The following is a 23,541-nucleotide window of genomic DNA, read 5'->3' as shown; positions in this document are numbered from 1 at the left end:
CTCGCTGGGGTAGTGTTAGTGTTTATCAACTCACTTCATGAACACGATGGGCTCGCTTGGGTAGTGTTAGTGTTTATCTACCACAGGACAGACTGACTAAACATGGCTCGCACACTCTTCTATGAGGAATTCCTACAATGAGCTGTCACATCAGCATCTTATTAAATGATTACTGTCTGATGTATATGGATGTACTTACAGACATAGGGACAGTCAAACCCCTGAAGAAAACAGTGTTTTTCTTTTCAAAAATAGTGATAGCCTCTTAACATATTTTGTCAGTGATAGCCACTCACCACAATGTCTCTAACAGTGGACCAAAAAGATGAGAAACATATTATATTTTTCCTGGTGAAATGATAATTCATTATGCAAGTCTGATTTCACCTTTTACGTACAGCTGAAGGTCAAACCCTTTATAAAAACAAAACGTAAAACGGGAGCCACATATTGTTCATGGCTGTGGATGTCTCTTTTGCTCATTATGTAATAAACAGACACCATGGGAGAGACTTGTGTTATGTCTGTCCAGTGCACTTTCACAATGCTTATATTCATGACACCATGTCGCAGACAGATCTTTGGCAATCGGTGAGTCCCTCTCTCGGTGGTGGTCCTCATGTCCTCTGCTGTGTATCAGTGTGTGAATGTTTGAAATGCCTGCACACACACACCAACCATGTGGCAAAGCACAAAGCAATCAGAATGGCCTCGGACCCTGACTGAAGTACAAGGAAGGGGGCAAAACACATACAACTCACGTCTCATTTTCTGGGTATGAAAGAAGTCTCTAAAAATCTCCTAATTTGCTTTTTCATTGTGTTGCTATTGTGAGATGTCAACCCTGTTCACTTTGTGCATTCGTCTTCTCATCATGGCGGAGATCCTCGGCCGAGCTGGCGGGGTCGGGCGGATGAATTGGGGGGGGGGGATGGGGGGGACTCACGGAGCGGGCTAAGCGCTGACCGGTAGCGAGCGTCGCCTAGGCGACGTCACTTCCCAGCTGCCTCATCTGCACCCAATCCGACTCTGTGTGTGTGGGAGTCGCCCGTTGTCCTTCGACAGCCGCGCTAGAGATCTTGGCGCCCTTTCGGCACAGTTTGAGGATCTACTTCCCCACGCGTCCAACAACCAGCACAGGGATTCATCACTTCACCACAGGAGGGTCCGCTTGTATGTTTCAAAAACAAAAGAGAAACCCACAACACTGATTGGAAAGAATCGGATGTGCTGTGTTTTGGCCTCTTGAATTTCCCCAACAAAACGTTCACCCCCGTTCTGTCTGTCTCTAGTTCATTTATTGCCATGCTTACAGAAGCCAGTTAGTTGTCTGTCCGTATTCCATGAATCCGTTGAAGTGTCTCTTAAAATATTACTTTTTACTACTTTGTTGACATTAGGGCTCTGTCTATTTCATTGATTACTGGATGGTTGTGTTTGTCGCCAGAGTGTGTCTTGTACGTAAACATTGGACATTGGGTGTAGATAGTTTCTCTTTTGTTATTATCTGTCTGTGTGTTTTGTGGTCTGGTTTGTCTGTTTTTGTTGAAGTTTTAACCGTAGCGGTTTCCTGTCGCCTGTCGGCCATCACAGGAAGGAGACGGAGCGTCCGCCCTCTCTCTCGCGGGTGGGGTAGAGTGGCTTGAGGATGTGGTCGGTGGTGCTCGCGTGGTTGACGGTGGCGCTGCCGCCGCCGCCGGAGCCGCTGCCTCCGTTCTGGCTGGCGTGCATCGCCGTCGTCAGGGTCTGCGTCATCGCGGGGGTCGGGTGGTGGTTCCGTAGGTCGCGGCGGCTGAGCGTGAACGTGGCGAAGCCCTCGGGCAGCGCGGCGTACTCCCTGGCGTCGGCCACGCCGCCGGTGATGCCGCCGCCCGCCACCGCTCCGGGCACGTGCCGCAGGTGCCCGTCGCCCAGGCACGTCATGGAAACACGGGCGTCATCCCGGCGGTGCTGCAGCTCAGGCTGTCCTTTCCCGGCAGGCGACGGTCGTTGTAGGTGTGCATGTTGATCACCGCGTCCGTCTTCGCCGTGAGCGGCGGCAGCGACGGCGGAGGCGGCGGCGAGAGCGGCAGGGAGGCCAGCGGCTGGTGAGGCTTGTGCCTCACGCGCCTCTCGCAGGTGAACGACAGTCTGATCTCGTCCACCACCGCATTGCAGAAAGACCTCTTGAGGGGAAAAAAGGCCCCAGGAGAGAGGAGGACACAGGCCACACAAGAGAGAGGCAGTAAGTACAACGCCGTCACCGCACACCGCATCAACATCAACATCAACAGCTGTGTGTGTGTGTGTGTGTGTGTGTGTGTGTGACTGTGTGTATATGTGCGTGTGTGTGTGTGTGTGTGTGTGTGTGTCTGTGTGTGTCTGTGTTTATGTGTGTGTGTGTGTGTGTGTGTGTGTGTGTATATACAGTATATGTGTGTGTGTGTGTGTTTCATGTGTTACTGATTTGTGGGTTTTACATTTCTCTTTCTCTCTCTCTGCAGCATTAAGAATGTTTTATGTAGATAGATATCACATCCTACAAACAAACAAGCTTTGATAGGCTACATAACACAAATTAACAAAATATAACTTCATTGTTGCCATGACATTCTACAATATGGCACTTAATGTCATAACTTAATATATTATATTTGATATGTTTTTTATGATATGTAGGTTGACAGAGAACCACAAACATTAAAATTGTATTTTCACCATAATGCCACTTAATTCTGAACTATTAAATGATACATTCTACTTCAAGAGCTATATTATAATTTTGAGAATAATGACTGCCTGTGCCTGTACAGTATATATGACATTTACCATGCTTGAAAAGTACTTTATATTTATTGGTCAGCCATTTAATATCAGTGCCTTGGTATTCCATGTCCAGCACTATAGTTTCACATTATATAGATAGATAGATAGATAGATAGATAGATACTTTATTGATCCCCAAGGGGAAATTCAAAGATGTATAGATAACTCACTATTTTCTATAATCTGTTCAGATAAAGTGGAAGAGAGAAAGAGAGCACAGAAGCGTTTAACTTCAGATATATTTGCATGCATATTTTATTTGCCTGTATAATAGCCAGACCTTCCTCTTCAAATGAGGGCCCTTTCCTCTCCAACATACAACCCACAGTTCTTTGCACCATGTTTATCTGTTTGTGCAAAGAATTGTGGCATGATTATCCCAACGTCTTTAAAACCGGTCTCATTAGGTCTTATATGTCTCTCTGTTCTATTCTCTGTAGCGATTTAGTTCCCCTACCCACTCCCATCGTCCTTAGTCCTTCAGAAGGACAATAATGATGCTCTTTCATATCAAAGTGCACAGTTATGGGAAAACACCTAAGTGCTTATGAGCTATAATTTACTTGAGCCGAGTTATTTTGATAGCAAGGGCACTGGAATTTGGAAATATATTGCTAGCATTTAATGTGCTCAGCCATGTTCGAAAATATGCTCGAGAATGATGCAAACCAGGAGGGAAAAAAAAGGGCAAAACTATGAAATATGATGTGCAAGTCAAATAACTGTGTAAGGTATCACTTTTGGAATCCAGGGCTTAGAGATATGACGCGTCAGTCAAGGCTTTTGATGTTCTACATAAATATCTCGTTGCAGAAATAGCAAAGGTATCTCTGAAACATCTGCTTGAGAAATGTCAAACGATCGGCAGCATCCGAGTCAGCCAGCTGACTCTGCTATGTGAGTAGCGCTTTGATTGTGGCATTCTGGCTCCTTATCCCCTTAGAAGTTAAAATCCTGACATATTACACAAACAAACACTATTTCTCTTCAGGATAAAGATGTTGACAATCTGCAACACCCCAGACATGTGCATTTCAAACACTTTTATCTTACTGGTTCAACAAGCCTAGAATATTTTTCATGTCAGTAAATATTGTTATTGTTGTCCTTCGTAGGCGGATGTCACATCTTTAAATAAACCTAAGACATTTCAGGGTATATTTTTAATCCCCTGAACTGGGTACCCAAAGGTGCCTCAGAATTCACCTTAGAATTTATTTCAGAATGGGTCGTCTGACAACCCGGCTACATTGAACAAGAAGATGCCTCCACTTTAATCAATGAAACTGGCTCCACCATACGTGAGAGTGACGCATATGCCCCACAGAGATCTCCAAAAATAGACCCATCTTCTGTTCTTTCATGCAGCACATGCGGTTTCGCCAATTCTCCGCTTGCGTCTCGTGTTCACTGTAGCCCTGCCCACAGAACGCATCTTCAAACTTGCATCCTAACCCAACCTAGAACAGAAATGTGCACTAACGCAACCTAGAACAGACATGTGTAACGGAACCTAGAACAGACTAGAACAGACATGTGCCCTAATGCAACCTAGAACAGGCATGTCCCTTAACGCAACCTAGAACAGACATGCGCCCTAACAGAACCTAGAACAGGCATGTGTCTTAACGCAACCTAGAACAGGCATGTGCCCTAACGCAACCTAGAACAGACATGCGCCTTAACGCAACCTAGAACAGACATGTGCCCCTGTCCTGTCCAAATAAAGGGAAAAAGACCAAAAAAATGTACAAAAAAAAAAAAGAGTGAAGGTGCCTCGGGATGCGTGCCACTCACCTGCTCCCGCTCCGCCGTCTTCCGCAGCTTGTAGACGAACTCGCCGATGGCCACGAAGACGGACAGCACCAGGCCCGAGGCCAGCACGATGAAGATGCCGCCCAGGTTCTGGATGCTCATGGGCCCGGCCTCGTAGCGGGCCTCCTGCTGGCAGTGGTCGCCGTTCCACCACTTCTCCTTCAGCATGTGCAGGCGCCCGTCCTCCATGATGCTCAAGATGGCGATGCTCACTTTGTCACGGTACGGCGAGCCTTTTTGGGGGAAAGAGAGAGAGAGAGAGGGAGAGAGAGAGAGAGAGAGAGAGAGAGAGAGAGAGAGAGAGAGAGAGAGAGAGAGAGAGAGAGAGAGAGAGAGAGAGATAAAGATGGAGGACACAAGATCCACATAAAATCTAGTTAGTACTGATTTGGTTTCTGCGATACCATCAGACAGGAGAAAAGGCCATCATGTCAGACACGGAGAACCACTGGGTGCTTTAACCTTAACAAATGACTCCACCAAAATATGAGCTCATTAAGTCACCATCACCATCACCATCTCTACACAAAAAAAAGGCATGACAACAATGCTTTATCTTAGCGTTACACTCATTATGGGCTCCATATGTTGTGCAATTAAAGATTAATGATCAACAGAACCCCCCCTGGTCTCAGTGGGGCATCCATACCACAGCTTGATATCTGCATCCCCCTGGCTGCCCCTCCCCACCCCCCCCCCACCCCAACCCTCCTCTGATAAGCTTGTGGTTTACCCTTGGGCGTGCCGATGCCATAGCCTTTGCTGTCGATGATGCCTCCCACTTTGGTGAGGTTGCAGTTCCGGCGGGTGACGTAGTCTATGGTGGTGGACTCCATGAGCAGGGCGTAGTCGGACTTCAAGACCCGCTGGATGCCGTCCTCGATGGACTTGACCAGCGACGTGCTCTGCCGGCTGCTCATGAACGCCCACATCTTCTCAAAGGTGGACACCCTGGACCTCTGTGTGGGGGGGGGGCAAGATTTCCTACATCACTCACATTGCACATTACATTATTACAGTGAGACCATGTTACCTGTACCAAGGAGGACTTAAGGCTTCTGCACATCTCTGGGTCGTCTCTAGTCCATAGATATATATACTGTATGTCTATTCTATAGGTGTATATATGTCTATGGTTTAGCTCAAAGCTGTAAAACACGGTTTGGCTCAAAGCTCTTGTCACTGACCCAGAAATGTTGTCACCGACAAATAAAGGCTTCAGAAAAAGATATATGTATTGCTGTGTGAAAACCTGGCATTTTTCAAATACAGTTTTTTTTTCTCCTCAAGTGTGCTTGCTCTGTTACACCCATAGACCAGTTGATTTTTCAGTCGACACTGTTGCTGTTGACAATGTTCTCTTAACCTTGAACACCTCCTATTCTCTCTGACACCTAAATGCTATTTTCCTCCATGTCTAGTGGTATAATTGAAAGTGGATGAGAATCTGCCTGAGCCTTGCACTCTGACAGAATGAATAAATGATAGAAAGACAAGACTGTCAGTCACCTCTTCAAATAGCCTACAGTTGCTTCCTTTCTCGCATTGACTTTCATGTATATTTATTTATATATCAAAATGGAGCTCCATACACTGTGAGAGGACGTTTCTGAACTGGACATAATAATATATTAAAAAAACACCTTTTGTAGCTGAAGGTTAAATGAAAACAGTGTTGATGGTGGCAATAATGGTGTGTCTCTGTTATGGCACACTGTTATGGACCGTCTGGCATTTCATGCTATTGTACGCTGAGGTTACATTAGATGCCATGGCTAATCTTAGATAATTACCAGCTCAGTTCTCGCCTCAGAATCTGAGGGGACACGCGAGCTAGGAACACTCAGCCTGGCGGCCTCTCACATTTGGAATCAGAACACAGTAAATTAACCTTCTTCTCTCTCTCTCTCTCTCCCTCTCTCTCTCTCTCTCTCTCTCTCTCTCTCTCTCTCTCTCTGTCTCAGGTTGAGCTTGGGAAATTGCCCCACGGAATCTGTGTGAACCGCGACAACAAAATCAGTTCCACGCCACCTCTGTGTCAATAAGTTCCAGTCCAACTTGCAAGTGCTCTTCTCTCTCTCTCTCTCTCTCTCTCTCTCTCTCTCTCTCTCTCTCTCTCTCTCTCTCTCTCTGTGCAAAGGAGTGGAAGGCACTTCAGATGAAGGGCTCTAAAAGCTCTGCAGTAATTACTGACACCTGCCTATATAATCTCACCGTCTTTAGTGCTGCAATCACACATGCAGAATGAGAAATCAAATGAAGCAAATCCAGGACAGTCACTGAATCAGACAAACAATACGCAGTGATTTCAATGGCATACAGATGACAATAGCTGCTCTTTGGTAATGATAACATGCCATGCAAAATGGAAGGTATGTGTTCCAGCGTCACATTTCAATTAGCTCTCGCGGCAGAATGCCAGTTGGATTGAGCACCAGCAAACTGTGATAATTGTACCAGTAGTGCTCTGCCCCCTACAAATCATGTTGGAAACATTGTCTCTGACTTCTCGAGAACACTGGATCGAGCATCTTATTTTACAGCAGACATCTTTTTTTTTGGAACTGCTATGGTCTATGGTCTATTTTTACTGTTTACTTTGGGAAACTGAGCCAGTGTGGGCAGATCACATTAAGGTTTTTGCAGCAGAATATTTTGTGTGTTACGGCTACAATATGATAAAACATACTGACATTATGAAAACATTATTACAATTGAGGATGTAGTGAATTTTGTGTGCATGTCTAGGTGACGGGCATGGAAATGGTCTCAAAGACATGGCACCACGGGAAATACTATATGCTGTCCTTATTGTTGATTATTGAAGATGAGAACATTCGGTCGCTCAATCCAAGTGGGTTTCCGCATACGGACTGCATGATCTGACAGAAGGATCAATGGCTTGCCAGAACCACCCTCAATGAATATCATTCTTATATGTGCCTTGTTGTTGACAAAAAAATCTGTTGCTATGACAATTAAAAACTGTAAAGTGAGAAATATGTACTTTTTTGTTATATAGCTACAGTGTATCAGAGAGAAAACTTAAAATAATAAAATAATGTACAGAAAAAAAAAAACCCTTCGGGTAAAAGCTGAAAGTTTGGAACAGAAAATCATTAATATGGCATACTTCAAACAGCCCACAGAAGTGGAGAAACTGGAGTGCAGGAGACTTCGCTTTTGGGAATTAAGATCTAACTAGATACGAGACAGAGTGTGGGGGAGTGACTCTGTTTGCAGCATAGTATAGGTTTCTGAAACGTGCAGGGAGACGAGAGACAGGCCTTTTTGAAAAGTTGGAATACAATTGGAATACATAACAAAATAACAAGGCAGTTTGAATCCATAATTCCCAGCTTTTTGCATATGAGGTGAGCTGCTGTTCAAAACAGAGACATCAAAATGGCGCGCACCTTAAAGAAAGTCATGGTGGCTCCATCGCGCACCACGCCGTACTCGATCTTGGTCTGCTTGGCCAGGTCGTCGGCGGAGTCCACGGGCGAGTCCATGCGCTCCACGGTGAGGAAGGCGGCCAGGTTGGCCGTGTACGAGGAGATGATGATGAGGGTGAAGAACCACCAGATGCCACCAATGATCCTTGTAGACAGGGCTTTGGGCATCAGCTCTGAGCCTTTACAGAGAAGGGAAAAAATAGGTTAAATGACGCTAGATTAAATTGTAAAGTCCAATAAAGCTGCAGTTGGCAAGATGTTTCGATCATTCAGTGAAACCGACAGTATTCTCCAACAGAACAACATAAATGAGCCGGTTTTAGACAAAACCCAGCGCTTCTACCTCCTCTTAGAGCCTGTTATTTGTTTTGCAAAAATCCACCGCTCCCGGTTCTTCTGGTCCAATAAGCACAGTTCTGTATGATCATTGGCAGATCTGACTGTCAATCACAGTTTGTGCACAGTCACTAACAAGCACAAACTTGATGCAGAGACGGTTTATAAAGCGAGACGACCCATATGAGGGTCAATTCCGGTTACCCTGTGACGTAGTGCCACTCCCATTTAGGAGGCAAACGGGAGAAATATACCTTATCTCGGATTATGACCATTTCCTTAGCCCTACATTCAGCAATGCAAGTAACAAACCCATATTCTACAAGGCACACGTCTTTCTAACATTCCCACATTGAAATCGTATTTTCCAGCGTGATAAATACATAGAAAAGTAACTTTGTTCACGACCTGTCCCTCCTGACCTGACCTATCTCCGCTAATTGCGCAGGCCACCTGTTATCAACGGCACACTGCTTCTACTGCTTCTACACTGGTCTAAACCGATTACTCGTCACTGATCACGCCCAGATAGGAGGCGGAAGTGGGCACCATTTCATTCCATTGAAAACCCCCTTTATGATTCATCTTCCTTACTATACGATCTTTGCTTGATGCGATGGCGCTCGGTAGAAGTGGGGGAGGGGCATGAGAGTTGTATACATTCAAAACATCCCCTAAATCTACCAAACATTTATAACTAACCATTCATCAAATACTCGGTAATCAGTTATTAAGCATTCTACAATATGTGTTTAAGTGACATGTAAACTCCCTGTAAGTAACTTGCTAATATTATCAAACGAAGAGTAAATACCTAGCCATTTTGTAAATGGTTTGTTAACACACCTTTTTTACACATCATTACCTGTTATTTCTAGGGAGAAACTATGATCTAAATTAGCTGCTCCAAAATGTGCTTACAGTACATCAGAAGCATCCATTGAGCCGTATTAAAATTGTTTTCCTCGAACAGACCTTCGAGGTCAAGGTCGCCACATATAATAAACTAATACGAGAGCGGTAAAATTCCGGGCTTTGATAAAGAGGCTTTATGAGCGCGGGAAGAAAAGGCCAAATGCTAACCACAACACACCCCGTGGGTTTAGACCAGCTAATCAGCACAGCATAAAAGAGAGAGCATAATTCAGTCAGCAGAGCGAGCGGTATCCAGGACTCTCTCATAAAAGTGATGGATGCTAGCCTAGTCTCCCTAGCCAGTTCATGCCAACACAATGCTAAAAAAAAAGCCAGTAAGACAGGACTAAGGAGTTGGCTCGACAGCACCTTTTTTGGGAACAAATAGAATTTTAAACGGTCTGTGATAGCTAAAAACGGGCATGGTAGTGCAAGCAGGAAACACTGAGGGAGAGAAAGCAGCGAAGGTTCAGGTGGGGGGAGTGTGTGTGTGTGTGGGTCAAGATGCCCTCTGGTAAGAAATGTCCAAAGACTGAAAAAAGAACCCCATGTCTCAGGACAGTCACTAGAGCCCTGGGAACTGCACCTCTAACACAAAGTAACACGGAGTACTTACGACTTAGACAGTACTGCTAGCCTGGGCTTTCCCATACTGCCTTGCGCGGTGATTTCAATCCCGCTGCTAAGCCAGTCTGGAAACTAACGCCCAAATGTTCGCCTGATGTTGGCGAACCAATCACAGAACATCCGAGAAGTTTCCGTTGCCTTCTTGCGTCTACATTCGACGCCAAAGGATTTACGGCAGCCCTTAGCGTTGCATATGAACGAGTTGGGTGAGCTACTGTATGCGTATTTGATAGACATCCGTGGCGCCCAATGAACGGATCTGGGCATTTTTTCAAATACGAGAAAATGAACGTCTGGTTGCCAGACCACGTCTCATTTGAGAAGTGGTAGGCGTTAGCCAGGCTACAGTACTGCATACAGTTAGAGAATTGTATTCATTCACATTTCTTTAGAAGAAACATTTCTACAAACTGATTTGCAGAGTTACTTCACATATTTTAGCAGCATGCATGTTGACTGTACACTAGCTCTCCAAACCTCTGTGAGGTTATGAAGGTACTGTATAAGAAATTCAGAAAACGGAAAATTCAAATTAACCACAAGAAGCTGAATTAATAAATAACTACAAGTAAACATATAAGAACATTCCTTCAACAGAATGAGAGTAATCGATTTGAAACCATGAGGCTTGTTTCAAGGCTTAGCTTTGCACATCAAAGAAGCGTGCACTCCGCATATGGAATCTCAGAGTCGACTCTACACAACATCAGAGTCATCATGTTTCATCACGATATGTGTCTCTTACTCAGGTAATGTCAAAAACACTACAAAAATGATACTTCTGCAAACAGGCCTTGTGAGGTGTAAAACCCTTCATATGTGTGTCTATATACTGTATATAATGCCCATGTGCACCATAAAACATTCATATGTGTCTATAAATACTGTCCATATGTTCCATAAAACATTCTATTCATATGTCTTCTTAATCACCTCATAAGAATCAATCATTTTTTTATGAAACATATGTTCATAGAAATAAAATAAAAGCTATTTGTCAAAATAACAAGGTGTTGACAATTGCTGTGTTCGGTAGTAGTTACAGTGATGTTTCTAATTCTACTGTTCGGCTTTCCAAAATGGCATTTGGGAACAGAGCAGAGATGTGACTCGATTTAAAGCAAATGGACACAGCACTAAATTGAACACAATGGCACAAATGAAAAGTAAACAATACAAAAAAGATGTGTTGAAGAGCCGACAGTGAACAAACATTCTCCGTCTCTGGAAACTACATACAAATGAGGCATTACCCAGATTAGAGATAATGAATTAAATAAATGCATCTCTCCAATCCCCATCGCCTTCTCCTTTCTCCACTTTTCTTTCTTCTCCTCTCTCTCTCTCTCTCTCTCTCTCTCTCTCTCTCTCTCTCTCTCTCTCTTTCATTATCCCTGCTCTCTCTCATTCTGTCTCTGTAGTTTTCTCTTCCTCCCTAGCTCTCTGGCTTTATTCTCTTGCTTTCTCTCCTCCTGTCTTCCTCCCTGCATGCCTCTCTCCTCCTCTCCCTTCCTCTCGATAAAACTGTGAATACACTTCATCGCCTGGGTAAACATCGTATCTAAATAACTTTGTAATTAATATATACACACATGCACATATACTGTACGTGCAATGCACGTGTACACAAACACACACACACACACACACACACACACACACACACACACACACACACACACACACACACAGCACCCATCACACATGCGATTGGAGGTGAGCGAATTTTAAATGTGACTGCCTGTTAACAATGAAACATCCGAGTCGCAGTTTGTTATGCTGACTCCAAACATCTGGCTGTCGGGCATAAGGAGGCCGGTGCACGAGGCAAAGTTGCAAATGGGCCCCTGCCTGTGAGTTATTCTCTGCGGATTTACTGCTGAGTGCTATTAAATGCGCTGGCCTGCTTTTCGCTGTCATGTTCTCTTCCCCACGAGCAGAGAGAGAGAGGCATCACCGGAGCCTCGGCGAGCCATCTCCCCCTGAGAATGATTACCTGCGTTTAACATTCTCTCCTCGCGGATAGCAAAACAAAAGACGGAGAGAGAGAGAGAGAGAGAGAGAGAGAGAGAGAAAATATAAAAACGAAGACGACGTAATACAATAAGCACAGCTGAAAAACACGATGCCAGGGGCCACAGTGTCTTATTAATCTCTTTTAAATAGTGTGGCATAAAGTCTGTTTTTAATCCATTCGGCAGAAAAACGCCGCACGGAGGCCCAGCAGGACAGCGGCGAGCAGCGGAATACGGAATGAGGCGGACAAAGACGACACTGATAACGCTCGACTGTGGTGGCACACCTGCAGGACAACAGCGCGAGCGGCAGCGTGCTGCGGGAAATGCCTGATAGTCAGAGGTTCTGCTGAAATGATGCATAATCACATTCTTTTTTTTTGTTGTTATTCTGGCAAAACTAATTTTGAACAAGCGCCCCTTAAGAAAAAAAAACACAGTTTTACAAACACGACATTATTAGTGCCGTTCATCACTGCATGTACAGTACAGTCCTGAAGACAGGGGAAGTGGCGTACTACAGATCATCATTTTTTTGCTACAATGTCTGTCACGTATGATAATGCCAAAATCAATCACTTTAATTAACAAACAGGTCACAAGCAGCATCGTTATGTGGTGACATATAACCCACATTATAGGGCAGAAATGAATTGCAGAGAAATGCAACTCTCTTCACATCTCATGCCTCAGCCCTGTAAGCGATATCTATGACAAAAATCTGCTCCGACAAGTCGAATGATTAAACATGAAGTGCCCTAGCAACATACCGTCCTGATGTACGATCATTAGCATTTTAATATAGCTCCGTCTCCATCGCTCTTGGCCCGGGGCAGCTGGTTTAGTGGGAGAGCAGAAGGCTAGCCCGTGTGCAAACATCATAAGCACTTCCACACTGCTTAAAGTTGACACGGTGGGTGGGGGTGGGGGTGGAGGTGGGGGGTGAGGGGTGGGGGATTGTATGTAGCCCAGCAGTGAACGATACACAAGTTCTGTCTGTGGTGTAATGTCAGTTTGAATTGGTCTGCAAGGCATGCATGCAACCATGATAGAGATGGCATGCCTTAACCATAGAGATTACATGTATTACCATGTTCTTACTTGTGCCTCAGAGCTATACGCCACAAAACCAGATACATAACACCACATCACACACAACAAAATAACACACAATAATGCATACAGTGGTCACCTATTTTGTACTGTATGTATATTGGAGGCTAAAACGACTCATTGACCAATTGAATATAGTCTATAATGCTTATCAATAACATTCAGAAGATCCTACATTTACTAAATGCTTCCTTTGTGTAGCTTTGAAAAATCCTGTTACTGATTATACTGTATTTACTGGACACATAATGGCGGATGTAAACCCTCCCTGTGTATATATTCTCACTTGTGCTATCCCAGTAGATATGTTCACCGCTGTAACACAAGTATCTGTGTGACATTGCAATGAAACACTGTGGCGACGTATCACACAATGTGTACCCATAAAACAGCAAATTCCTCCTTTGTCATTCGCCGTGGGCCGCTCTCTCTCTCTCTCTCTCTCTCTCTCTCTCTCTCTCTCTCTCTCTCTCTCTCTCTCTCTCTCTCAGTCTCTATCTCTCTCTCTCTCTCTCTCTCTCTCTCTCTCAGTCTCTCTCTCTCTCGCTCTCTCAGTCTCTATCTCTCCCACCCCGTCTCGCTCTCCCGTCTCATCCACCCACTGTCTCATTCTCTGACACAGTCAAGTAGTAGGATTTTCCCCCCGAACTCGCTGTTGAGCTGGAAATGATCTGGGGGGTGGGGGCTTGGTTGTGGGAGCTGCAGCAATCTTATGCCTAATGAATAGCACATCACATTTTCCATCCTCTCAGGCAAATATCCCCCCACGAAAACAGCACCAGGCAAGCCCGGCTCCATTTGTCTTCTTCTTACACTGGTTAAGCTTTTCAGTACATTGCCTTCTCCCTTCCTCCCTCCCTCCTTCTCTCGCTCTCTCTCCCTCGTTCTCTCTCCCCCCCTCTCTCTCTCCCTCTCTCTCTCTGTCATAGTTAAGAGTTTTACCATGTTTTATGTAAAGTCATCTTTTGTTTGTTGGATTATGGGGCAGTCTTGTATGTTTTTCATAACATCCTTACCCTATATTTTGAGCCATTAGATTAAAGATGCATCCTAGAGGTAGGGGATTACTTAAAGTAATAGATTTTAGAAGCAGGAGAAAGCAATTACCTCAATCTCTCTTTCAGATAAAATTTAAAATGGGAAGATTGCCAGGCATGTTAGATAGACGGTAGATAATGATGCTGCAACGCAAAAGCAGAGTGCCTTTAAGTCGTACGCATGGTTAACGATCTCCATACCGCTTATATTCATTAGTAGAGTCAGGGTCAGCCTTAATTTTATCATGTGATCACACAGCATGCGACAGCAGTGTTTGATGAAGATGTCCTCATTATTTTCGATTACATTCACCCCTGATTAATACATCAAATCACATTTCCACGGATCGCTACGACAAGATTGATGGATTTCAAATGGATTTGAGTCTGACTGAGATGACGGCTGAGTCGCTTCGCTCGAATCAAGATGCTTTTTTAAAAATGGCAGTGGTGCTCGTGAAGTTCAGTCAGCACATGAAAGGGGACGAGTATCTCCAAACTTCAACCCAGTCTCTGCCCATACGGGTAAAGAGTCACTCTCCCCTGTCACTCCGCTTTGATCCACGCCACCACCTCTTGGCCGCGACATGAAAGCAAGGTCCCTGGCGTATCCCAGCCACAGTTTATAAGGAAACAAAAAAAAAAAAGCCCACTGCCGGAGACCGGCGCCATGTCTCTCTCCCCTCCCACCCAGCGCGAGGGTGACAGGTGTCTGACACACACCCTCACCGCCACAATGACAATATCATCTTTTGTCATGGAAGACTTACTTTCACTTGTTCATGACAGACAGGTTTTGTAGAAGAAAGACAGAGAGAAAGGTCGGTGGTTTAAAAAAAGCAGGCGAGGAATGAGAAAGCCTGTAGCTGTCAGCAAATGGGTTTTGAGACGGCAGAGGAGATGTTTTTTTTTTTTTTGTCTTGTGACACACAGAGGGAGGGGGGAAGAGAGAAATAAGAGAGAAATAAAAGAGAGAGAGAGAGAGAGAACGGAGGAGGTAGAGAAAATCCATATCTGCTCCATACCTTGCTGCATGAGGGAGCCGACACCGAACCAGAAGCTGTTGAGCAGGGTGAAGTTGTTCTCCACCACGTCAGAGCCAGGGTTGCAGGGGTGGGCATCGTACCACTCGTACGGGCTGAACCTGGCCACCAGACACAGACACAGACACAGCGCAGTGAGCACAACAGGGCAAGAACATGACAGCCACTCTTAATGGAATAACACACGGCAGGCTAAGTTATTCTTAGATGCTGGTATACTAGGTGGGTACACTGTCATGGATTCGTATTTCTACATTAAACATCTAAGGCATTACGATTTCTTATGAAGTGAAGTTATATTTTACTCTAGTTAGGTCCTTTCAGAACAACTGAATGATTTCTGACTGATCAAGAGGCATTCCATAACTGGGGGCCTCATGGCACAACCCCACTCTAGTCATTATTCAACACCAACAATCACTCGGCTAGGCCCACCACCTCCACACACGGTAAAAGGCAACAGATGCAACATATATTCTTATATTTGCTCACTATTTTGTAAAAAAGTGTACGTCACATCGAGAACCCTAGTCTAAGTATATCCCTCTAAGGGTCTCTTGTAAATACATAACCAGTATGTGGATAAAACATTTTGTAACTAATTAGTGAATATGCACAGTACACAGTGTCACCACAGTCAGTGTCAATCAATCAAATTTTAGTCCGTTCAGTTGTATGCAGATTTATTTACATACATTTTCACCCCAAATCACTGCACTGTTTTTCTGCATCCGCCAGTGTGGTGAACACGAAGCAGAGCATAGCGAAAGAGAAGTGCTGCAGCTCGCTATAATGAAGCCCAAACATTTGGAAGGGGATGTTGCTCAGCGGTGTAGTGCCTCCCCGTTGAGCTCTTGATGGAGATACTTAAACTTCTGCCTCTCCAGCCACGGCCTCTTAATACCTCACAACAGCATGACTGGGAGACAATAGAAACCAAATGAACTGGACCCTCAGATGGGGAGCTTTCACTCAGTATGTTTCCACTGGCTTAAAGGAAGACACAAATGAACATAATGCAAATGAATGGCCATCTGTGTCTGGCAGAACATATGAGAGATATGAATGGTTGGGGGAGAACCCTTGAACGATTCAATTTGTAGGGGGCTCTGGTTGTGTGATTCTGCAGAATGGTTAAGCTATACCACTATGCGGCAATGCGTAAGCTGAATTCAGGGCAGCACATTAAATGCCAAATATGGCAAAAATGGGAAGTAAAAATTGAAAAATGGCTTTCTTTAATACAAAAAAAAAAAAAAAAAAAAAAAAAGGCCTACGGACTCTCAAACCTCGGGTAGTTCATATAACATCTTTTCAAACAGTGTGCGCCTTATAAATCTCTCTCTCTCTCTCTCTCTCTCTCTCTCTCTCTCTCTCTCTCTCTCTCTCTCTCTCTTTCTCTCTCTATCTCTCTTTCCTCTCTCTCTCTTTTTGGTGTGGATAAAAAGCAGCCACTTTTGCAAGCAGATGGGAAGATAAAACATGCTAAATGTCAGTGCCTCCCTTTCCCTGAAATTAATTTGAATAATTTTCCGAACATGATCAGATTATCCTAATTTATTCAGAGTGTTTAGCTGCCAGAAGAAAAAGAAGAAATGCTTTGGATCCCTCATATCTAGATATATCTTTCTTTGAAAAAAGGCCTTTGGTTGGAAAAAAAGGGTAAAATGCCCCTATAAGGCATGCATTCCACACCTCCCGCCAAAGCTTATCAGAATATTGAAGTTTGATGACTTTGGTTCTCCCTTAGCTGTTGAAAGAAGTATAAATTCAATAATATATTAAACAAACTTTCTGAAATATTTGTAGTGGAAAGCACTGCAGGTTTCTTAACATGACGCTGATTTCAAATCGCCTTGTCATTGGTGAGATTTAACTGGCAACAAGAAAGCCAATATTTCGCAAAAAAGACCAGGAGTAATTAAAAACTGAGAAAGGAGAGAGAGAGAGAGAGAGAGAGAGAGAGAGAGAGAGAGAGAAAGAGAGAGAGACTGCTTGTCAATTCTGTCTGTCTCCTTGGTCAGACACACCTGAAGCGGTAGCTCCCTGAAAATTGAAACTTCGCCAGAGTGTTGGTATTTGAGGAGATAAAAATAGAGAGAGGGGAGAAGGGAGAGAGAGAGAGAAAACTGTCCATTATTATACACCTGCTGGAGCGTAACAGTCTATCCATGCTCGCAAGGTATTGGAGTCTTAAATTTGAATCTGTACGGTCTCTCTATTCTTCTCTTTGTCTAATTCCTAATGTATATTTTCCAGGCTACGGGCAGTCTAGCGAAGCGTCGCTACGAGCCGTACCCGGCACCTTTCAGTTACATCCTGCTGAACGTGTAGCGTGCGTTCGGAGAGCGCTGATAGAACAGGCTCGTGCAGGAGACAAGAGCAGTTTCATCACATTTAGCACTCAGACAGTTATGATTTATTCCTCTCGTCCATGCGCGCAGAGGCACGGGCTGATTCTGTGTGTCAGTGACCTGCAGTCATGGACATGACGAGGGGGGGGGGGAGGGTTGTCGGAGATAAAATATGAGCCTTGAGAGTCTGGCACACACATATTTCTTTTACCGTTCTATTGTGATTGCTCAGTGAAAAACAACACAGTGACCTCTACACAGGCGACTAAAGGTTATGTCTCAATACAGTGAACAGGATGTAGACAAGTCAAAGACTGATGGCATATCTAAGACAAACAATCATTCTGATGACTGACCGTCTGTTTAGTGCACCTGACATGCGGGCACTCTCAATGCACGCGAAGGAACAAGTAAGCCAAAAGAAAGAGAGAGCATGAGGGAGAGGAGGGATGGAGCGAGAGAGCAAGAGAGAGGATGAGAGAAGAGAGATGGACCAAGAGAGCAAGAGAGAGCATGAGAGAAGAGAGAAATGAGAGATGGAGCGAGAGAGAAAGAGAGTGAATGAGAGAGAAGAGAGATGGAGTGAGTGAGCAAGAGAGAGAATGAGAGAGGAGAGATGGAGTGAGAGAGCAAGAGAGAGCATGAGAGAGAAGAGAGAGATGAGAGATGGAGCGAGAGAGAGAATGAGAGAGAGGAGAGATGGAGTGAGTGAGCAAGCGAGAGAATGAGAGAGAAGAGAGATGGAGTGAGAAATGCAGGTTGATATTGAGTGAGGGAAAGAGGTATGGGATCCTAATTCTTATAAAACCTTTGCCCTTGGCTTGTAAAATCTGCTTTAGTGGACTCGTGAAGTTTGGTGTTTCTGTATACTCACAGATATTTATGTGCTGAATATGCTCGCAAATAGGCAGTTTTACAAATTTAGGGCGCCGTTATCACCTGCTGTAAAAGGCCCTTTCTTTGTGACAGCAAGTCTCCGAAATTACCTCTGCCACGGTTGATGGGGCCGGGCTGCCGGCGTGATCTGATTTCTCACTTGTGTCTTTTCAGCGAGCGCTGAAAAGACGAGAGAGAGAGAGAGAGGCGGAGCGCTCCTGAGCTGATGAGTAGCCTACAGCTGTGTCCTCTCCTCCGACAGAATCCAACCAAAGGCTCATTCCCTAACAGCTCTCGACTCAAGAACCATTCGGTCGGTTTTTAGGGGCTTCATACATTTTAAAACAATGACCACCTGGTGGGAGGTACTGTAGAGCGGAGGCGCTCGCAAACCCGCTCCTTTTCATTTCTTTTTTTTTCATTTCTTCTTTTTTTTTTAAAGGTAGACGCTTCAACATTTGTATTAGAGTAAAACTGAAAGAGTTTGAAATTGTTTGTGTGTGTGTATGTGCGTGTGTCTGTGTGTGTGTGTGTGTGTGTGTGTGTGTGTGTGTGTGTGTGTGTGTGTGTGTGTGTGTGTGTGTACAGTATGTGTGCATGTCTGTGCGTGTGTGTGTGTGTGTGTGTGTCTGTCTGTCTGTGTGTGTGTGTGTGCATGCGTGCGTGCGTGTGTGTGCGTGTGTGTGTGTGTGTGTGTGTGTGTGTGTGTGTGCGTGCGTGTGTGTGTATGTGAAGGTATGCAGATGCGCTTGACGTTTTATCTGGTGCCTTAGATCTCAAAACGATCTCACTTTGCCTCATTGTCGTGTCCTGGCTACCCGTCTCACCTGGCGATGACAAACAAGACGCAGCTGACGCCCAGGTAGGCCAGCAGGATGTAGACCCAGATGTCGGGCGTCATGGGGTTGAGGAAGGAGAAGAAGCCGTTGTTGGTGTTGTTGGGCTTGCGGTACAGAATGCTGATGCCCATGTTGAGGAAGGGCTTGGAGAAATCCACCACCTTCTCCCGCAGGTAGGTGATGGTGAGGGGGGCCACGGCCAGGTCAGCCTTCTATGAAGCGGAGAGAGAGAAAAAGACAAATGCACTCAGTCACAAAGCCAAACCCTGTCAGACCTAGTGGCCTCTACACCTCTTCCAGCAGCTCACAGTAATGCAAGATAACATTTCTTTCATGTTGTTTCATGTTGCTTTCCTGTTGTGCTGAAAGAAATATATATTAGGCTATGTGGGCTAAAACAATTATTTCCATAAAACACTTAACAATAAAATCACTTATTCCAGTGAATAACCACTCAATCCTCTACAAGTGTACAGCCAAACATTACATTATTCTTTTTTTTTTTACATTTTGACCTGTGTGATGACTTGTGATTTAATGACAAAATCACTTTTTAGCAATCTGGTCTCATTAGTGAAATGTTCCACTGGGGATTTTTAGCTCGACAACTCGACTTTCGCTCCGTGGTGCTGCTATGTGTGGGTTCAAGTATGTCCGTGTGTAGGGGTACAATTGTACAATTCAACACAAGCAGGCAAACATCAGCAAAAGGATGGCGGAGCTATAGGGGCTAGTTTTGCAACTTTAGGTTTTGACATACATTTCATCAATCAAACTGGCACTTTCCTCAAACCCATCAGTATAGGTGCTATATGTGAGACTTCAGTGACAACAAAGGTATAGCCAGGACATATAGACACACTTTAATTTGCGGACCTGAGGGGTAGCCAATTGCGTCAACCTCGAAAATGAAGACTTTGGTTAACAAAAATAGCCTGTCTTGAACTAGCCTAGACTTTCACTTGAGGCTGAAGCCGTTCTATTAACTGAAGTTAGCTGTATCTTGCTTAGGTCAGCGTCATGTCTGCTCGTGCACAAGGTAGAGAAGTAGACCAAAACAGTGGATTGACCAAAATAAGATATATGTCGTAAAACTATGATCAATGATAATCGTTTGAGATTACCTGCAAGTTTGATTGCCTGCGCTCTTGAACGAAACGAGTGAATAAATAAACAGCACAACCTCAAAACAACTTTGGCATATGGGTATTCAAAATTATAGGCTATAGCCTTCATTTGTAGGTTAACAGGATTCACTCCGTGTAGGTATGAATAAGATTAGTATCAACTTAATATAGGCTACTGTATCCCTAAGTCTCATAGTTCTGCCAAAGTGTTTTGTGAAATATAATTATCTGCAATACAATGGCTTCAATTTGGCATTTAATATAATCTGTGTAGCACACAGTTGATTTGACATTCATGAACCATCATCAACACATGAAACAGTTTTAATCATTAGTAGTCTAGACTGTACACTAGAATTATACCTTTGGCTTGCATCAGATTTAACATAGCCCACAGGCATAGTCTTTTTTACTGTCACTGAACAGGCTACCAAATGTGCATGCCCCTAGGACATGTGTAGGACATGTCTTTGTATACCTAAATGTCACTATCAAGGTGGTAAGATATGTTATACTTTGTGTGGGAAAGTTTTACATAGAAAAACATACTGGAAAACTTTTAAACGTGATGCTAGCAGGCGAGATGCTAATCCGATTCAATGATCTATGCTAGACTGGAGCTAAAAGTAGCATCGCCAGACTCAGAGAACGGAGAAAGGTAAAAATATATTTTTAACTCAAGGGGAGGTGGGAAATGAGTATAATTTCCCAAATGGTGGAATATCCCTGTTATTGTTCCCCCAAAACGTGTGGAATGTTGTGTGGGCCAGCTATCTACTGTTAGCAAATTAGCAAGCTAACTATCCTCCATAACGGTCGGTGACCTTGAGTGCCAAGAAAGGCGCCTTTAAATAAAATGTATTATTATTATTATAACGATAATATTCAAACTATTCTGTCATTGCAATAATAAAATAGGCAACCCATTCTGGTGGTGGGAGGAGGAGGAGCAACAACACTCTCAAATGTTTTCACTTTGGACTGCAATACCCATTTTAAACACCTGTGCTTGTTCTTACATAGCACCTTTTTAACTATCCACTACCATTTGTCTGAATGATATTGCTCGAGGCTTAGCCTTCATACAACAGTAGTGCTAAGTCCTGTAGATAAATGTTCATGAGGACATTGTATGGGGAACAACCATAGGATGAAATTTCTCGACCACTGAATGTGAAATATATGGAAAGCTGAAGCAATTGAATGAGAGAAACTTCGGGGGTGTGCGGGGGAGATAGAAACCCAGGTTGGCCAAGACCAACTGCAGAGCTGATTGTCCTAAGGTGCTACAGCTAGTGACATGGTTGGCCTTCTGTCCTCTCCTTCTATTGAGTCCCCCTGTGTCTTTTATAGTAGAGCTTGAGAAAGAGAAGCGGGAGAGAGAGAGAGAGAGAGAGAGAGAGAGAGCAAAAGAGAGAGCAAACAAGAGACAGAGACCAAGAAAAAGAAAAGGAAGCTCGCAGGTGACTGGGAAGCTTTTCACCTGCCCGTGGTACCGGGCTGCATATTTAGAAGGTCACCATTAACATGGCCTCCCCCTGCTTGCGCTGTCTCCAGGGTTGGACGCGAGGTTAATGAAACCAGCTGCCAGGCCCACGCCTGAGCGCCTCTTTCCTTCCCCTAACATGATGGAAGTCACAAAGGAGCTCAGACCTCCTGCTCCTCAAGGGATAGACATGCACACACACACACACCCACACACAGACACACACACCACAGACACAGACACAGACATACACATACAAGCGCGCACGCACAGGCTACAATCACTCTGTTCAGTTCTAAGAATAACAATAAAGAAAACAGCTTTCACAAATCAGCACTTTTGGCCTTTATTCCCTGCTTTTTTCGCTTTATCTCAGTGCAAGCAAGGCTGTCACTCCACTTGCTCGAAGTTCTTTGACCCGTTGTTTCAGTGAAATGTGCTGCAGCAGCGGTTTGAAGGCAAACTTCCTTGTACGTCATTAACTCCTGTTCATTCTTTGCCACCAGCGACCCTCATCACACCTCAACTCAACATTCCCTATAGATAACGTACATTTGCGCGTTGAGTGTTTGGCAGACGAAAACAGCTGTATATAGCGCTGAGCGGATTTGCGCTCCAACACTGGTCCCATGTCACCACACCACAGGCTATGGGGACAGAATGTGGACAGAGCAGAGGCCAAGATTGCTGGGGGTACATCAAATATTTACACTTACCGCAAACCAATCCCTTGTGGTCTCAGAGTCTGCACGGCCCACGTCATAGCGCAGGGCTTGGGCTAGTGCATCCGTATTATTCATAACCTTTGACCTTCTATTTAGTAACGATCACTGGTTGTTCTTTGCTATGTAAATACATTTGACTTTGACTCTTTGACCGTGCACAACCTTGATATAAAATTTTGATTAACCAGTGGAATAAAAAAGCACATTTCAATTAATATCACATTCCTGGTTCAAAGGTTCGCTTAACACTACACGGTCCACACCCACACACTTCCACTCGCTAGGATAAAGACTGATCCACACCATATTCAGGATGGTCCACACACACCATATTGTCAATATTCACAGCATTTTCCCCCCGACTGTGAGCCACATGTCTTGTTACCGTTTTCAGCTTCACAGTAGTTATTTTTACACTATAACACACCTGATGGTATACCATTCCTTACATCCATCTGTTCGCCTTATGGGAGACAAATATCGCACAATTTCCAATAATCATGAAAATAAATCTGGACGGCGTGTGTGGGCACCGAGTTCTCTCGTTTACAGCTTTATTAAACGAGCAGCCGAATCAGCACTGACGTTAGCGGCGCTAGGAGCGCCAGGCACTCACACGAGCAAATAAAGAGGCTTTTCATTAAAGTATTCTCCCAAGTCCAAAGCCCAGCTGCTATCTAAATACACAGACAATGAAAGCGCGATACTCCGTAACCTTCCTGTGTAACTGTCTGGGCAAAAGATTAATTACCGTGACAGAAACAAATGATGTGCTAAGCCAGCTATTAATACTGGCGTGGTGGCATGATTAATGGGATCATCTATTGTGGCTGAATCTGGTTGAACAAGGCCGCTTGCATCGTTTGGTGTTTTTCTTCACGGCGCCCTTTGGCTCTGGCGAGGGCTTTGTGAGGACGCGGAGAAGAAAAGAAAAGAGCGCCCCGGCCGCCTGACACAGAGGCCCCTGTGCGCC

At 44.4% G+C, this 23,541-nt stretch overlaps 1 protein-coding gene across 1 annotated transcript in view; it reads right to left on the bottom strand.

The window, feature by feature from the left end:
* Positions 1 to 1,011: 1,011 nt before the first annotated feature.
* The window catches only part of grik3 (glutamate ionotropic receptor kainate type subunit 3), a 106,563-nt gene continuing 84,033 nt past the window's right edge, over positions 1,012 to 23,541 (bottom strand). Inside the window, exons 10-15 of the mRNA XM_062537804.1 lie at positions 19,219 to 19,442; positions 15,144 to 15,262; positions 8,037 to 8,254; positions 5,354 to 5,579; positions 4,603 to 4,853; positions 1,012 to 2,163 (exon numbers count right to left, since the gene is read on the bottom strand). Coding sequence (XP_062393788.1) covers positions 1,588 to 2,163; positions 4,603 to 4,853; positions 5,354 to 5,579; positions 8,037 to 8,254; positions 15,144 to 15,262; positions 19,219 to 19,442 — 1,614 coding nt within the window. The 3' untranslated portion in view covers positions 1,012 to 1,587. The remainder of the gene's footprint in view (positions 2,164 to 4,602; positions 4,854 to 5,353; positions 5,580 to 8,036; positions 8,255 to 15,143; positions 15,263 to 19,218; positions 19,443 to 23,541) is intronic.

The sequence above is a fragment of the Sardina pilchardus genome, chromosome 6 (assembly GCF_963854185.1).
Source record: "Sardina pilchardus chromosome 6, fSarPil1.1, whole genome shotgun sequence".
Classification (NCBI taxonomy): domain Eukaryota; kingdom Metazoa; phylum Chordata; class Actinopteri; order Clupeiformes; family Clupeidae; genus Sardina; species Sardina pilchardus.
This window is presented reverse-complemented; position numbering and strand designations above follow the sequence as displayed.